This window comes from Chiloscyllium punctatum, chromosome 3, assembly GCF_047496795.1.
Source record: "Chiloscyllium punctatum isolate Juve2018m chromosome 3, sChiPun1.3, whole genome shotgun sequence".
Taxonomy (NCBI): Eukaryota; Metazoa; Chordata; class Chondrichthyes; order Orectolobiformes; family Hemiscylliidae; genus Chiloscyllium; species Chiloscyllium punctatum.
In genome coordinates this window covers 135,665,641-135,684,191 of record NC_092741.1, presented here as the reverse complement: position 1 = coordinate 135,684,191, position 18,551 = coordinate 135,665,641, and the positions used below count along the sequence as shown (strand labels likewise).

The window sequence follows — 18,551 nt, the reverse complement described above, 5'->3', positions numbered from 1 at the left end:
CTCAATAAGGAATTTTAAGGCTGAGATTGATCGTTGTTGGGACGCCAAGAATATCAAGATAAGAAAGTTAGATTGACATCGAAGGTCAGCCATGATCTTCTTGAACGACAGAGCAGGTTTGATGGTCAACATGGCCATCCCCCTGCTCACGGTTTTTATGTTTCTAATCGGAGATGCTGACTGGCCGATGTGTATTACCTGGATTTTATGTATTTACTTTAAGATTTCCAGCTTTTGCAGTTTTTCCTTTTGATTTTAGTGGTCCATTAATACCAGATTGGAAGGCCACTGTCTAAGCTGGATTGAAGTTCCTTTTAAAGGTTAGTGTTTCTGTATAAGTTTCAGCACCTGTTTAAGTGGCGATTAAAAATATTATCTTTTGCATACCCACCAACAGACAACATCTGCTTGGATGGCCAGAATGCCTTTTGAGTGCTGTAGGTGGCCAGGTCACTAATACCAATGATTATTTCTTGTTTCAGCTATTTGTACAAGAATGAAATCCAATCACTTGACAGGCAAGCATTTAAGGGACTTGTCTCTCTAGAACAACTGTAAGTGCCTTTGCTATTCGTGTTCCATTGCCATTTTATTGTCTTATCTCTGTAGTATCTTATGCTTGGATTTTTTTTATCAATCTACCAGTAAAGTTTCTTCAGCCAGTTGTATTCTCAGCACCTGCATGTTTTGCATGGCCCATTTGCACAATGTAACTGAAAATTGGAAAGATAGTTTTGGGGCTGTGGTTTGTAAGGGTTGTGCATCTAGTACTTTTAATGAGTCTGATCAGTAGCACTGCCCATGTGTAATCGATTTATTTTGATCAATGTTTGTTAATGAGTAAAGAGCACCTTGTACTATTCATATATTGAACACCCATCAGAAACTTGAGATCATTAGTTGACTCTGTATATAGGTATTTTATCTAAAATTATTGGAGAGCCTATTGGAATATAAATCCATTTCTAGAAAGCCAGCACACTCAAAGTTTTGTCAGCATGTCAACTAACTTGTAATTTTTTGCATATAAACTCTTTAATACTTATATTATTATTCACACACTCCACTTGCAATCCTTTACTATAAGGTCTGCATTTATGAAGTTAAATTTTTTTGCCACTGACAATCTTTACATTCAGCAAAATTTAACATTAACTGCACTAATATGTTAAATTTGTTAAGTAACTAACAGATTATCCCATTATTTTGGATCCTCTTTCCTGTAACTTCTGTAAAATCTTGATGTTAATGTGTTTTATTAGAAACAGGTTGATTTTAATTAACGTTTCTGTTTGCTAATTTAAAATCACTTCACATAGTTGAATCACAGTCTTTTGTTTGCAAATTTGCATAAAATTGCTACATTTTGATGCTGAATTCAACTTAGAAACCTCTCCCTAATATATACAGAGTTCCAGTTAAGCAGTTTGGTTACTTTTTATTTGTAATTAAACTTGCCTTTGAGGAAATCTGCATACATATATTCAAACTATCTAGTGCCACCCCTCACATAAACAAGTACTTTCACTAAATAAGAATATGCATATTTATGCACTCAAAAATTTTAATTTCTATTTTGAACTTTACAGAGAGAAGAAAGGTATCAGTACTGGAGCTATACAAAAACACTTATTTTTGATGTATGTTGATTAAACTGGTGTTACTTATCTCTGAGACACTATCATAACAGAAAAATAAGTTGCTAATTTTAACATGACCATGTGTCAGGTAAATCCAATGTAGTTTTTAACTAATCCACAATAGAAAAGTGCCAACTTTCTTTTCAACTGTCCAGCATTTATGAAGACATGAATAATAAATAAAGGTGTGTTATTTTAATACTTTATTTTAATGAAAGGAAGCTGAATCACTGCTGTGATGACCTTTGATCTGAAGCCAACCACATCAGTTTTTGCGTACTGCCCTTCTCCATTGAACAATTCTTCCAAAACATTTTGTCCTCTGAAACTCCATTTTGAGGCTTGAAAATTGCCACAGACCGACTCTAAGAATGGTTACTATTGGAAGATACCTGCAAGGCAGTTATAACTTGGTTGGATATCCATAGCAGCCATTGCTCCCTCGAAATCCCAAAAAGTCAGCTTGTGACCTGGCTCGGGGTCCTGACCCTGCTTTGTGTGCTCTGCCTTTGGATTGATGACTGGAAAAGTACGTTGCATCTCGACTGAACGGTTTTATTCCTCCGCTTCTGCTCTAGCTGCAATCTGTATGAGAACAGTTGTTGATTAATAGTGACTATTTGCTGAAATTGGTGCTGTATGCATTTCAAAAAGATACTGCCTCACGCATCCTGATTTGGGTGACAGCATGACATTATAACCACGTCCCAGCTGTGGTGTGGAGATGCATCTGAAAGCTTTTTTCCTCTGCTCGCTGGATGCAAGTTCCCCACTGGCAGCAGATGTAAATAGTTATCCCTATGTTCCGGTCACAAGCACACAGGCTTTACATGGGCCTGCAGTGGGATATTTACTCTCGCTTGGCTGGCTTGCCTGGATGCTTTCTAGCAGGGAAACTCTGTGACCGCAAGTCTGAAGTATGAACATCAAGTGGGAGTTGCTAGGCACATATGATCTGGAGCTTATGTAATCATATCGATGTTGTTATTGGCACACTGTACACCATCCAGCACGTTACGCAGAATGTCAGCTGCATTAACACCTTGTTAAAGATAACACCAGTTTGTTAATCTAGGTCTTGCGGCATATTCTGATTGTAACTGCTGAGTGGAATCAGGATAATTGAGATTTTCAGTAGGTCCTGTCTGGGTCTCTATTAAGGGGGCTTATTGTGTATTTCTGTGTCCCTGATCTCACTGGGATGTGGTGGGGGAAACTGAGTCATGTCCACCCTGAGACCTCCTTAAAGGAAGGGGATCTGAACCTCTGAACAAATGGTAATATTCAAGAAAGAAATGTGCATCTCCCCCACCCCAATTTCCATGCTACTGTGCTTCATCTTGTAATAAAGACAATGTTTTCATTACATTATGCTTTTATTTTCTTGTGCTTGCATTTTCAGGAAGCTACATATTTGAGGCAGCTACTACCCTTGGTCCTTTCAGTATCTTTCTGTCAAGTATCTCATGCCTTTCCTTATTCACCTTCCTTCTTGCTTAATACTGTCAAATTTACAATAACAATCGCTGCTAGATTGTCTGTGCTGTTGGCTTATTGATTTCCCTCCGAAGACTCCTGTATGGTCCTTGCTGTGCTTGATTTAATGTTGTCAGCAAACCTAAAAATTCTGCTCCAGTTCCCTGCAGACTGAGAGACCTCTTAACCCAGGGTGTCCCAGTTTCAGTGCTTTTACACTTGGAGCCAAGCCCATGGGGAAACAGAATCACTGGATTGCTCCATTGAAATCCACCATTATGACTCATATGACCAGGGATACTTTTGAAATGTCTTAAATGGTAAAAATATTTGCCAGAATTTACATCTTGATAGCTGCAGTATGGTGGCTTTGAGATTTTAGTCAGTGGTTTTTGTTTTGATGGTTTCATATGTTGCAGCCAAAGAACAGCCAGAAGGAAAGTAACTTGTGGATTGCTTAACAGATTCTTATCAAAGATTGCAAGTAGTCTTCCGAGGGGGTGGTAACTTCCCCTCCCAACCAAAATAAATCAGGTTAAAACTGATCACTTCTTGCTCATGTGACTGCAAAATATTTGGCCTGTGTTTCGAGACAACAATTTCTTTTTAAACATGTATTGATATGTGCACAAGAGAAGTCCTTGAGACTGTTAGTTATGTTTTATATGTGCAAGTACCATAGACATGGCGACCAAGTTTGAATAAACCAAATCTGATCATCTAGAGTAGATTGTTTTAAGGATCTTGTCCACACAAATGATATTATAGCATTCCAGGTCAAAAATCAATCGAATAATGCCTGTAAAACCACAACAATGTAGCAGATTGCATTTCATAAAAGGTCTGCACATGCAATGTTAATCAAAATAAGTGTCAGAATTCCTTGTGTTAAAAGTGTGTTGGCCATAAAATTGTAAAACTGTTTTAGCAGCAGTCAGATTGTGTGGTGATTGCATCAAGCAGAGAGGATACTGTGGTAGTGGCTGTTTACATACCATACCATCATCACCATGCAGATAGTTCAGAACTATTGTTTTTCCTTTTTCTCTTTGGTAAAAAGGGTCTCAGTTTCTCTGTTCCATCAAGAAGATTGTTTACCTCCTCAAAATCCACTGCCAAGTGAAAATCTATGGTTCAGTCTAAGGATCTATAGTTTTGAGTGATAAGATTGGGGCTATCTTATAGATATTACATGGAACATTCCAGAAATAATTCTTGGGAGCTGCCAGGGAGGTAAGTTTCCCATTTAAATGATAGGGTTTGTTACTATCCGCAGGTTTGGGTATTAGCAGTAGGTCCTGGAATGTATCACCTGCAGATACGGGGGTGGGGGGTGGGGGATGGGGTTGTGGGGGGATGTGTGGTGGGAACACCTGAATTACAAACCTGAAAGAGCTGCTGACTCAAACACAATGTATAATTGAAAAACAGCTATCAGAAAAGGGACTACAATGAAGACAGCTCCTTGAAGTTGGCTGATTGGAACCAAATTCCAAAAGTCCGAGGAAATTAAACTGACAAATTAATAAAACTGGACTTCCTTCCAAAATACACAATCTTACAGCCACCCTCCCTATTACATTTTGATTTCTGATATTTTTGCTGCATTTTCTGACATTTTAAATTTCTGGCACTGAGATGATTTGCTGACCTGTTGTTTTGTGGTACTCATTCTCTTAGAAATAGGTTCAATTGTGATGGTCTCTATGGTCAATTTGGTGCTGACTAGTTTTCACTTTGCCACTACTTTTGACATGAAGGAGATTGTCATCTGTTAGATCTCTGCTAACATTGTACTGTGTGTATTTGTTGAGCTTGGTTTGGGTATTTTTTTATATAAGCAAGTATCAGTACTTTAGCTGGCAATCTGGACACTTACGCCTTTGTTTTCAATCCACATCACATTTTGATAAACTGGTAAAATGTTTATTTACACAACGGCTGCCTTTATAGTACAAGTTGTTGGATTACTGCAAACTGCATCAGCTCTTAAATCAACAAAGGTGTATCATATTTGGGGGTTTAGATTAGATTAGATCTTTGTTGATTAGATCTAATCTAATCTTAAATCAACAAAGGTGTATCATATTTGGGGGTTTATTTGCATGTTGTGGGGAGAGGTGATGGTGGTGAGGCTTAACCTTACTCATTCACTCAGAAAAAAATTAATTAGCACCCATGTATATCCTAATTCGTTTAGGCCAGGGCTAAGTAATTTTTGGCATGGAATTTAGTCCAGGAATCTAATAGAATAGTTTGAAAGACACGGGTCAGATGCTTTTTGCAGACCCAGAACGGGATTCACAATCAGACTGGCAGGAGCTGGCTGACCACAATCAAGTGGTCCACTTGGTGAAGCTGGGCCATTTCCTGCTCTCTTGATAATGGCGCCGCTGGTAACTGCAGGCAACTCTTGAGTGTTGCTCCAGTCATGTACCTAACGTGATGTCACCATTAAAAATAGAGAAGATGGAGGTGTACTGTTGTAGAAAGACCAACATTAATCTTGAGCATAAACAGAAATTGCTGGAGAAACTTAGCAGGTCTGGCAGCATCTATGGAGACAAAGAACATTAATGTTTCGGGGCATAGAAACCCTACAGTGTGGAAACAGGCCATTTGGCCCAACAAGTCCACACCGACCCTCCGAAAAGTAACTCGCCCAGACCCATTCCCCTACATTTCCCTTGACTAATGCACCTCACCCACACATTCCTGAACACAATGGACAATTTAGCATGGCCAGTACACTGAACCGGCAAGTCTTTGGTCAGGAGGACACCAGACCAATCAGAGGAAATCCTTGCCGACACGGGGAGAATGTGTAGACTTCACAGAGGCAGTCACCTGAGGTTGGAATTGAACCCGAGTCACAGCGTTGTGGAATAGCAATGCTAGCCACTGGGTCACTGCCATCCAGTAACCCTTTTTCAGAACTAATTAGTCTTGTTCCATATCACGATGCTGTAAGATTTCTCTTTACTGATGGTAAACCGACAAACAATGTCTTTGGCGGTGTGCCGGATTTGACCTCTACTGTACCCATCAGACTTTTGCATTGGTTCTAGCCTCTCTGCTCTGTGTCCCCTCCCGATCACAGCCAGGCAGCGACTTTGCAAACTACTTGCATCGTGCAATGGAAAGCAGAGATAGAAAAGCTTCCCTTACACTTTCCCATTTCGCTATTATCAAGGATCTGATGGCCCACACTCGCCCTTCACTTAATCCCAGAAGTGAGGTGAAATGCCATTTCAGGAGCACACAGATGAATTGTGAACAGTCTTACTGAATAAAATCCCGTTGCACTGATGTGTGTTCGTTCCATTCTCACCAGCGCTTTAGTTTTGTCATCCATTTCTGCCCTTATGATTCTTACCTCGCCCACTTCTGTCTGATCCTCTGGTTCCTGCTGCCACAGAACCTGCATGGGCTGGTTGCAGTAAATTGAACCCCTGATATTGCTGACTGAATGCATCCTCTGCATTCCTTATTACTGTGGGGCCACTTTTAAGAAGTTGAACCATGCGTGCTTCCAACCGCTCTCTTCGAATTTCTGACTGACTGAGAGAATAATCCCTGTCGGTAGTTCAGGCAGCTCCCATATCAAAGCATTCATTCAGGCTGGATTTCCAGGTTGACTTTCTCCAGTATCATCCAGTTATGGTAACACAACAGTATCAGAGAAAAACAGCACCACAATAGCTAACCTGTTTGGGTAACTGAGATGGAGTGAATGTGAGGAAAAGTAAAAAGTGTGGATTGCAATAGAAATGGGTCATCACAACACTGAAATATTGTATTCAGGATTCTAATTTGCATTTGCAATGTTTTTCTAAAATGTTTTCATCACTTGCAGCTGAGTTTCAGCCTGGTCCAAGTGGACCTAACGAAAATCATCTATTGGCCATAAAAATCCAGTATTTTTTTTAAATGAGTGATTGAAATTCTTTTGATCACTGAATCACAGCACTATGCTGTCCTTAATTTATTCCATCTTATGGCTAAGTTTAGAATTTCACTCTGGCCTGTTTGAAAATTGTAGATTCCATTCCAATGGACGGTATTTTGTGGACCATGTAGAATGAGGAGTCATGGGTACAGGACCTTGAAATGTTGGATTGTTACTGGATGTCTGAATGTTAAAGATATTTGATTTTCCAGTGCCTGCAGCCAACACGATGAAGGTCAAATAGCCAAAAGAGTTGTTCATTTTTATGACTATTTTTGGCAATCTGTGAAGTTTGGGTGACAAGGTAGAAACAGTGATGTAAGTAGTCATTTTTTGTTTAGGAGTGCGCAAAAACTTAGTGTTTCCTGGCAGGTGAAGAAGTTGCAGTTTTACACAGTAAGCCCAGAAACTGACATGATTTACTGAGGTTAATGAAATCTGCATGATGTGTGCACTGTCCTTGATATGATTGATCTGTAACACTCCAGTATGGTTGACAAATTTCATGTCAAATGTATCTCATTTTTCTCGTTTATCTTTTTAAATATGATGTATGTGTGATAATAAGAAATAGTTGCAGTTCTACTTGATTGCCTTTGAGATGTATAGTTAGTGAAACTCTAAAGAATGATCTAGAATGTTTGATCTAGAAGATGAATAAAAAGAGTCTATTCTGCTGTTCCATTTCACACAAAATTTTCGATCAGTACAAGATTAGATTAGATTACTTAGTGTTGAAACAGGCCCTTCAGCCCAACAAGTCCACACAGACCCTCCGAAGAGCAACCCACCCAGACCCATTCCCCTACATTTACCCCTTCACCTAACACTGCGGGCAATTTAGCGCGGCCAATTCACCTAACCTGCACATTTTTGGACTGTGGGAGGAAACCGGAACACCCGGAGGAAACCCACGCAGACACAACTTTGTTTCTTCAGTAGAAATTAAGAATAGTGATGACTTACCATTGATCATTCTGCAGTTTCACTTCTGATGTTACTTTAACCGTTGATTTGTATGAGAATTGTAAAATCACATGTTTGAATATCTTAACCTAGAAAAGCACTGGTTCGTTTACAATAATGTTCTAATTTGGAGAGAGAGCAGCAGAATTATGCATCGATTGGACATAGGACTTCAAAGAGGGCCTTGCTAAGCCAGCAGGTCATGTTTCTGCAAGGGAAGATGTGAGAAAGGTGCAGAATTAGATTGATGAGGAAATCATCTTCGGGCTGTGATGCAACTTCAGGGGCTGAGGACGAAAATTAGCCTTATTGAAAATTGGAACATTGTTTGTGAGTCTGTTCAATGATAACACCACAGAATGCTCTAACGTGAACTCTGACATTTCCTGTCAGTGAATCATGTCTGTTCTGAACATTTAACATCAGAATATATCTCAGCTTTTAGTGTAAAGCAAAATTGTGTCCTGCAGGCAATTAGATGAGGTCAGTTGCTTGTAAATGGATCATGTATTTAAGGAGCTTGTCTAAGTACCCGAACTAATAAATATGGTTTTCAATTTATTGTGCACAGCAGTTTTACTCATCTGATCGGGTCCACACTTGTTTTGTGCTGAACAAGATTTTTATTTTCCAGAGCATCCAATTAAAACAGATGATGGCTTCTGTCTGTCTTGAAAAAGACTTGAAGTCTGGGAATTTGATATGTCACAGCTTTTAGTATAAAATGAAACTGTATGCTATAAGTGATCTGTGTGATATTCTTTGGACTAGGATTTAGCAAGGTTACGTTAACTTTAGTTATTTAGTTTTGTTCAGTAGTAAATTATGGCTTATTGGAAGTGAATAGCCATGTTAAAACAGTTAATTATGACTGATTACAGCTATACTAATAAGAGTTTAGGTGAATGGTATGCATTGTGCATGTTTTGAAAGTAGTATAGTAGAATTGGAACTTATATAATTGGGTTTTTTGCTTTGTTTTTGCAGAGATCATGTCTTTGAGGTACAGGCCAGATATGGATGCAGCGTCAAGATTAGAGTGGTGCTGGAAAAGCACGGCAGGTCAGACAGCATCCGAGGAGCAGGATTTTCCTGCTTAACGGATGCTGCCTGACCGATTTTCCTGCTCCTCGATGCTGTCTGACCTGCCGTGCTTTTCCAGCACCACTCTAATCTTGACTCTGATCTCCAGCATCTGCAGTCCTCACTTTCGCCCAGATATGGATAGTCTGTTGATAATTAAAAGTCACTTCTTGTGCTAAGAACAATCTGAATTATCCAGTAATTTGAAGTAAATAATGAGGATAAAAAAATGACTCGGTGGTAAGAGGGCACATTTTCTGGTGGGAAGTGCCAAGTAGTGCTGTCCATTGATCAGTGGTAGGGGTCTCAGGTTTTCACATATTCATCAATGACTGGAACTCATTCCTCTAAAGGTGGTTGAGGTAAAGACGGTTGAGGATCTCAGAGGTGAGATTGTGAAGCAACTGACAAAACCAGAGGTCCTAATCTCTGAACAAGGGGTTGTACATTTATGATGGAGTCAAGGAAGAACTTCTTCTCTCTGAGGATTGTGAATCTGTGGATTTTTCTTTTATCACAGAGGGCTATTGAGGCTGGGTCATTAAGTATATTCAAGGCTGAGATAGGTTGTTAAGCAGTAAAGGAATTGAGGGCTGTGGAGAAAGTGATGTTGAGTATTATCAAATCAGCCGCGATCTCATTGAATGGCAGCAGGTGTAAGGTTCAGCCTGTCGAGGTGCCTGTAAGGCAGGATTATGCACAACACATGAGCAGCTTGATGAGGGCCAACAGGGTAGATCAACTATGTGAAGAACTCAAATGGAAAATATGACTTCCTCTCAGACCAGTATTCCCATGTCTGCTTTAACCCAGGAGTTATGGGAGCATCACAAAGCTAGAAGTAAATAAGGAGGAAGAGGAGAAGGAAGAATGACAATTCCAATAGAATCAGAGGGAAGAGACTCATGGAGTGGGGGACAAGGGTCTTCAGCACAGTCTAGAAGTGCACCAAGAAAGGGTTTACAGAAAACATTCCTCCTTCCTGCAGATGAGTGAACAACTGTGTGTATGTGGTGAATGATGTTTAACTAGAGAAGCTGTCACTGGCATCTGCCACCTTTGTGCAGGAAAATTTGGGCGATGGCACTGTGCCTATGGCATAAAAATCGCAACTGTATGTACATTGTACATTATATCCACTGGTGCCTGCCAAAGCTCAACTAGGAATGTGTGGCAACTCCAAATTGGCAGCCTGCCAGTGAACTCATAAATACACTAACATGCTTCACAGGAGAGCAATATGTTTTTGTCCAGTTCATCATGGACCCAGAGACTCAAGGTGCCTGACCCTGTGGGATTTGTGGTGATTGCAAGATTTCCTTTGGTTCCATAAGGCCTTTGACTGCACACATGTAACACTCAGTTCTCCCTGACACCATCCTGGCAGATTCTAGAAGGGATTTCATTCCTTCAATGTCAAGCTGATCTGTGACCAGAGGCACCCACAATCCAGGGATTCTGCAACATTTACATTTTGCACAGCTCCCATGTTCCACTAATTTTCAATTTCCCACATCACCTCAGGGCTACCTCACAGGTGACCAGGGGTATCCCGAGAAGACATGGCTAATGGCCCTAGTGAGAAACTCACAACTGATGCAAACAGCACTCTAATGCGGCTACTGCCTCTGCTAGGTTCACCATCAAATACACAATTGGTCTTCTACAGTTGTGTTTCTATTGCTGGGACCACTCAGGAGGGGCACTCCAGTATACATCAGACTAAATCTCCAGGATGGCAATTGTATGCAGTGCACAATCTAGCTCAGCAAGGGTAAGTTAGCTGGAGCAGTTACTCGTCTCCTTGGATGAGGAAGAACAATAGTCTGTTGGAAATTCTGAGGGCGCCATTGCTAATACTGAGGATATTGTGGTGGTCAGGGCAGTGAGACCAAGAGTAGGCTGATAACACCTAGAAATGAGGTGATTAACTTCACATAAACATGTGTGGCATTCAGAAACAGGAGCTAATTTGGTGTAAAGCCATTTCTCCTCTTTTCTCCAGGGTAGGGGAGACCAAAACTAGAGAGAGAATAAGCTTAAAATAAGAGGGGAAAGGTTTAAAAGGGATTTAAGGGGTATCTTTTTCACGCAGAGGGTAGTGCGTGATTGGAATGAGCTGCCAGAGGAACTGGTGGAGGCCAGTACAATTACATTTAAAAACCATCTGCATGGATGCATGAATAGGAAGGGTTTAGAGGGATATGGGTCAAACAAGCAAATGGGACCAGATTAATTTAGGATATCTGATCAGCACGGACGAGTTGGACCGAAGGGTCTCTTTCTGTGCTGTACAGCTCTATGACTCTATTTGCAAAGAGCATTTGCCTAACACTGGAATGTAGAGGTACTGAGCTAAGAGTGATTCCCAGAGCAGAAACATCTAGTTAAAAATACTACCTCCCAGAATCATGTTTCCCCAGGTGACAGCAGAGAGTGAGAGCCTCAGAAGCTCCTGCATTGCTGCATAAAGTACACATCAGCTTCTGGGGTAAATTGCCCTTTAAAGTGGTTTAGAATGAAAACATGTATTGTCATAAACCTTAACGTATTGAAAGAGACCACAGAACCATTGTTCAAAGTGGTGTAATTATTTCTAGTGCAGTCCAAAGCCACCTGTGCACCCTGGGGGAGTTACCTACACTTTAGTCTTGCCTTCTGGATGACTGCACCGTGATGCCACCATGGCAACCAGAGCCGAGCATGAGGGAGCCTGCTGACTGCTTAACTGCTTTCCCTCCGGTTGTTTTTGGTAAGTGGCCTCTCAGTGGAGCTTAGACCTGGAAAGGTCCAGCCTGCAGCGATATGCTGCACAGCTACAGCTGTAAACCCATTGGCCTGACCTCATGGAGGCATTTGACAGAAGGAAGGTGGTGTGGAGGACATTTCCGGAGTGTCCCGAGATCACAATCCTTGGGGGCCTGTCTGTTGCACTGCCTTCTGGTCAGTAAAGGCACCCTCATGAAGGGATCAAGTTCCTTTGGTCTCAGTGACTCGAGAGAGAGAGAGAGAGAAAGAGTGAATTTCCCTTCCCCAAATCAGCAGATACTGACTGTTCTGTTGGGTTTGATGGTTGACCATCTCTTCCATGGAGCAACCATGCCAGAGCCATAACATCGGACAGAACTTAGACTCACTCCTCTCAGTCTGGCACCTCAACCTCATGCTTCCCTCGGTGTTTTTGTCAGCTCGTCAGCCATTCCATTTCCCAGAGTCATCAGTAGGACTCGATTCATCTGCAGTCTCTTTCCTGGCAGTGCTCTGTGTGCCAGAAACTCAGCCATAGCTGTGGACTGTATCAGGAACTTAACTCTAGGTGCACTGCTTGCCAAGATGAATCACTCTGCACTACGGGGGGGGGGGGGGGGGGGAAAGAGACCTTACAATGCACTCTCAGAGACTTACTGCCATTCCGGGGGGGGGAGGGGGAAGAGACCTTACAATGCACTCTCAGAGACTTACTGCCATTCCTCCTCAGAGGTACGCATTGAGGCCTGGCACACCACCTTTGTACATGACTTGAAGCTGCTATTTGGAGAGAGTGGCCCTTAATCAGTGCTGCTTGACGTGCAGCTGGGAGGAACAGATTGGAGGTTTTCTCACCAGCTGACTGGAGATATCCAATCTGCCCAACAGCAAAGGCATGTTCTCCTTGCTTTCCTTCCAGCTGCTGGCCTGGCCCTCAAACTAAGTGAGGAGCATTATGTCAGGCATCCCCCACACACTGCCTGTGCACATTCCCTTCTGTGAGAAGGAGAGAGGCATTCTGAGACATTTGCGTTGGTACGTGAGCACTTTATCTGTATCATTCAATGCACAGGGAGATGTGAATCCCCAGAGCTGTAATTGTCCATAAGTTGCTAGTTTGGGGAATTTGTGAGTTAAAGGATTCTGAGTGAAAAGTGTCTCACTGTCAGCAAGGGTCCGGAGCTAATGAAAACCAGTAAAGCACTCAGTGATGGGTGTGCCTGCAATACCTATGAGGCGTTCATCCCCAAGCCATTTTTTTGTGACAGGACCAAATTACTGCAGATGTGGGAATCTGTAATGAAAACACAAAATGTTAGAAATCCCAGCCGGTCAGGCAGCAGCAGTGGAGAGAGAGAGCAAGGTAAATTTGTGATTCTTGATGACTCCTCAGAACAATTTTTGTGATGATGTCTGAGTCCCAGGCAGTAGTTTGGTGAAATGCTGTCAGATGCTGCACATACTCCTCCCTGTGATGAAAGGCCAATGAGCTGGTGATGGTTCAGCTTCTGTCAGTGCTGTACCTCCTTCTTTGTTTTAAGTGTGAGCTCTGGGAGTGGTTCGAGAGGCACCAATTCTACAGCATTGCTAGTTCTAAATTGATAAATGAAATGAGGTGACAGGTATCGATCGCACAGGATCTTGATCAGATGGGCTAAGGAGTGGCAGATAGCATGTCATTTAGATGTGTGGTAAGGCAAACCAGGGTAAGAGTTATACACAAAAAACAGAAACTGCTGGAAAAGCTCAGCAGGTCTGGCAGATTCTGTGGTGAGAAATCAGGGTTAATGTTTCGGGTTCAGTGACCCTTCCTCACAACTCTGTGGAATTGCAGGTAGACCAGGTAGTGAGGAAGATGTTTGGCATGCTTGTCTTCATTGGTCAGTGTATTGGCTACAGGTGTTGAGATGTCATGTTGCAGCTGTACTGGACATTGGTGAGACCATTCTCAGAATACTCCATGCAATTCCACTTGCCCTTCTATAGGGAAGATATTGTTAAACTCTAGAGGGTGCAGCAACAATTTATAAGGATGTTGGCGGGATTAGAGGGTTTGAGTTACAGGGAGAGGCTGTACAGACTGGGTTTTTTTTTCTCTGGAGCGTCGGAGGCTGAAGAATGACCTTCTAGAGGTTTATAAAATCATGAGGGACATAGATCAGGTGAATAGCCGAGGTCTTTTTCCCAGTGTAAGGAAGTCCAAAAACAGAGGGTGTAGGTTTAAAGTGAAGGGGAAAGCTTTAAAAGGGACCAGAAGGGTAGCTTTTTCACACAGAGGGTGGTGTGTGTATGGAACGAGCTGCCAGAGGAAATTGTGGAGGCTGGTCCAATTATGACATTTAAAAGGAATCCACATGGGTACATGAATAGGAAGGTTTAGAGGGATATGGGCCAAATGCTGGCAAATGGAACTAGATTTATTTAGAATATCTGGTCGGCGTGGACGAGTTAGACCCAAAGGTCTGTTTGCGTGCTGTATAACTCTGATTCAATTGTGCAGTGACAGCTCACAGTGCTGACTCTCAGTCATTGGAGCATGAAACATTGAGTACAGAGAAGTGCAACAGATTATTCAAACTTTTTGTGAGATTTGAACCAGCTTCTTGAAAGCCTACCTTGGGCACAGATGTGCAAAGCCTCTGTACAGGCTACCTTCACGAGTTGGAATGGCCTCTTGTTGTCAACCCTCACTTACCTTCTCTCCTGGATAGCCTTCAGTAGAACCTCTCGAGAGGCATCGCTGAACTTAGCATTGGGGTCTTTGGCTGGTCTTTGACATCTGCAGGGCTGAGTTGGAGTGATGAGCATAAATTGCGTGATGCTGCTGGATTGCAGAGAGAAAATTGCATATACAATGAATTTGGAAGAGCACAATTGCACGAGAAATCCTGTTTCGCCCCCTGAACAGAAACGCCTCCTGTTTTGAAATCTGCCTCGACCACAGTCTCAAAAAATAACAATCCAACCTGATGTGTTACTTGCCCAAACTGATCAAATCTGCAAATCTGCTCTAGGATTTGTGTTCGCATTGTTTGGTTGCATAAATAATATTTTCTCTGGAGTAGCCAAAATAGAAGCAATTGTACGTAGCATTTCTGTCTTGCGTTATAAAGACTTTTCCAACACATCGTCCACAGCCTCTCTCTTGCATTATCTGTGTCTGTGTTCCAAAATGTTTATTTTTTTGTAATTGATAATCATATTGCTACACTGTTTAACAGTTTAAATGGCTAACTGCCCTTTGAATAAGTGGGGTCATTGAGCTTCTGTGGAGAATCCATCATCAGAAAAGGCATCTGGAAAAGGAGAGGGAGAGGGAACTGTTCATTTCCTTGGACTACTTGACTGTTGAACAAGATTCTTGGAGAAATTTGTTTTACCATGTGAACTAAGGATCATTTAGGCTGATCTGAAGTGTGTCTTATTCAAACAGTTTGATTTATTAAATGTTGAGTATTTGCTCAGTCCAATGTAAGAAATACATTTGCAGGGTAAAGTTTTGTCTGCTCTGCCACTTCAGAGGAACATGACCCTGTGGCAGCAGTGGAGTATTTCTGTATCTCTCTCATACTGCCTTAATGATGTTCCCCTGACCGAGATTCCCACTTACTGCTGGATTTTGCATCGTAAGCACAACAGATAATGGCTGGCACAGCTCATTTCATACAACTCGGATACTAACTGAACTGCTCCTCCTGCCGTCTCGGCTCAAGTCAGATCGGGGATCAAACATGAAAACCTTCTCCCATGTAACTCGGTAACTAGCTGTGTTAAGGGGTGATGCTGCATCTCCTTCAATGATGATCTGCAATTGTGACAGTGTGGAATGATGCTTCTTGAAATGCATCACTCAAGAAATTTCAGTTATGATAACTCTCAATGTAATGTTAGTGGACAGGATTGACTGGTTAGGTAAAGCTTAGATTAGAGTGGTGCTGGAAAAGCACAGCAGGTCATGCAGCATCTGAGGAGCAGGAAGATCGATGTTTTGGGCAAAAGCCCTTCATCAGGAATGGGGCAGGGAGCCTCTGGGGTGGAGAGATAAATGGGAGGGGCTGTAGCTGGGGAGAAGGTAGCTAAGAGTGCAATAGGTGTGTGGAGGTGGGGATGAAGGTTTGCATGATGTCCTGAGATCTGCACAATGCCATCTTGTTGCTTGTTAGACACAGCTGATTATGCAGTCTCTACTTTTGATATATATCTCCAGTGACATTAAAAGGTTTACTAATTAATTAGACATTGGGTTTATTGTAGCATTCATGTGAAGCCATCTTCAAAGTGAAGCACTTTGTTTTGAGTGTAAGTTTTTTTGTTTATAATGAAACAGTTTGTGTTTCAGAAGTGATGGTTTGAAGTTTTATATTGAAAGCACAAACAGAATAAATAACTGTTTTTGCACAATGTGACAGAGATGAGAGCATTGTTAAAGCTTTTTAATTTAAATGTCGAGAAATAATGCAACCTTTACGTGATGGGGCTGAGGGAAGAGATTGTCATGACTGTTCCTTGTGGTTAATTTAAGCTTATTCAATTTTACAGAGAATGCTCTGCTTGAATTTAACAAAACCTTTTCCTAATATTGTATAGCTTTTTACCCCTTGGATGTTAAAAAATAAACCCAAATTACAATATATAAGTAATTTGGCTATTAATAGTTCACACATGGTAAAATAAACTATGCTAGAATACCTATTTTTATTATTGGTTGAAATTCTCAATGTTACCTGGATTTTCTATTTATTTTTAAATAGGTATCTCCACTTCAATCAAATAGAATCTTTAGAACCTGAATCCTTCAGTGACCTTCCAAAGCTTGAAAGGCTGTAAGTGCCACTATTTCCTAATACATTTAATATATTGCCACTTGAGAAAAACTTTCAAGGGTATTGTCAACCAAACCTGGTCGTAAAATGAGGCCAGTTCAGGGGGATTGGAGATGACAGACTCGCTAGTTTACTGTTAAGATGAAAGAGGTTTTTTTTTGAAAGAGTCCGTGGAGCGGCTGCAACAATATTCACTCCCAAATAACTCTAATTCATGTGAATTTACTACCAATATTCTGTCTTGGGCTTACCTGGTTGTACAGCTGTCTCAGACACCCAGCTGCCTGTACGGTCGAACTGTGGTCTCTGGAGCAGTACCAGACAGCGTTCATGTTGATGAAAAAAATGGAAATAACAGAAATCGGAGGGAAAATATGTTGTGCTACTGTTAACGCCCCAAGCACCTCTTTAAAAAGTCGGCACGTCATATATTTTGTGTTTCAGCCCTTAAACGTTAATCTTTTAATGTATTTTTGACAGGCAGAAACTAACTTTAATGCGTAAAAGCTGCTCTGTTACAGCACTTTACTATACAATGTTTATTACTGCATGAACAAAATCATTTTGCTTTCAAAGGATTGAGAGTTTTTCTGCATGTTTGTGTGAAAGTCCAGTGAACACCTTTGATATAGCCCAACAGCTGTGTTGTTGAATGTAATTCAACAGTCCCAGCACTGATTACTAGTTGCGGATTGACTTTAGAGGCTGAGGAATGAATAATATTATCTCAACCTCAACTGTGCTTGGTAGTTTTTCATACTGCCTGCAATCTACAGTGTGACTCATCTTATGTTTAAAATAAAATAGCAGTGACATTTAACTCCTTTGGAACGCTTTTTTTTTAGTTTCAGGTTGGTTTTAACTCCAGCCTGGCACCATTCTTTTGGTGCCACACTGGACAAGCATGCAGATATTTCTTGTTTACAATGGCTGTGATCTCTTAGTACAGACTAACTTTGCAATCTGTAAGGACTATTCAAATAATATTACAGTAGAATCATTGGATCCCTACACTGTGGAAGCAGGCTATTCAGCCCATCAAGTCCACGCTGACCCTCGAATAGCATCTCATCCAGACCCACCCTATACCCGTAACCTTGCATATCCCATGGCTCAGGCACCCAGCCTCCACATCCCTGGACATTATGGGCAACTTACCTTGGCCAATCCACTTAACCTGCAACATCTTTGGACTGTGGGAGGAAACCGGAGCACCGGGAGAAAACCCACGCACACACTGGGAGAATGTGCATACTCCACACAGACAGTCACCCAAGGGTGGAATCGAACCCAGGTCCCTGATGTTGTGAGGCAGCAGTGTCAACCATTAAGCCACCGTGCACTTTACTGGATCTTCAATTTGCCCATGTATGAATCTAAAGCCAAGCTATAAATTTGTTAGGTTAGCTTCTCATTAGCTTTATCAGAGGATGGTGAAATTACACTGATGCATTTTTGGCAAATTTTGCTTTTCATCATAATCCCTCAGAAGGTCTTGGAAGCAGGGACATTATGTACTTTTAAGGCAGTGGTAGATAAATCATTACTTGTCAGGAGAATCAAGGGTTATTGGGGGAAGTTGGAAATGTAGAATTTCAAAAACAAACAGATCATCCATGATCTTATTCAACAGGGAGCATGCCTAATCTATTTCTCCTAATTTTGTATGCTTGAATGGCCTTTTTAGCATACATAAAATGATCAACCTATGTTCTGTCAGGGGGAGTGGAGATACATGTCTATCTCTTTCGTGAAAACCAAAATGCTGGAAATCACAGCAGGTCAAGCTGCACCCGTGGAAAGAGAGCAAACTAATGTTTTGAATCTGGCTGACTCTTCATTAGAAGATCTGATGAAGACTCATCT

General features: G+C 41.5%; 1 protein-coding gene and 1 long non-coding RNA gene across 6 annotated transcripts in view; one reads left to right on the top strand and one right to left on the bottom strand.

Annotated features, from left to right (window-relative positions):
• The window catches only part of pxdn (peroxidasin), a 257,223-nt gene that overhangs the window by 150,528 nt on the left and 88,144 nt on the right, over positions 1–18,551 (top strand). For 3 of the 5 annotated variants that reach the window (XM_072561007.1, XM_072561005.1, XM_072561009.1), the window contains 2 exons: positions 483–554; positions 16,614–16,685. In XM_072561007.1, the coding sequence (XP_072417108.1) occupies positions 483–554; positions 16,614–16,685 (144 nt within the window). The remainder of the gene's footprint in view (positions 1–482; positions 555–16,613; positions 16,686–18,551) is intronic. The other 2 variants (XM_072561008.1, XM_072561006.1) reach the window with 1 other exon arrangement.
• On the bottom strand, positions 1,763–16,995 carry LOC140465236 (uncharacterized). Its single transcript, XR_011955118.1, has 3 exons — positions 16,937–16,995; positions 14,558–14,686; positions 1,763–2,225 (listed from the first exon to the last, which is right to left on the bottom strand). It is a non-coding gene; the product is annotated as an uncharacterized lncRNA (long non-coding RNA).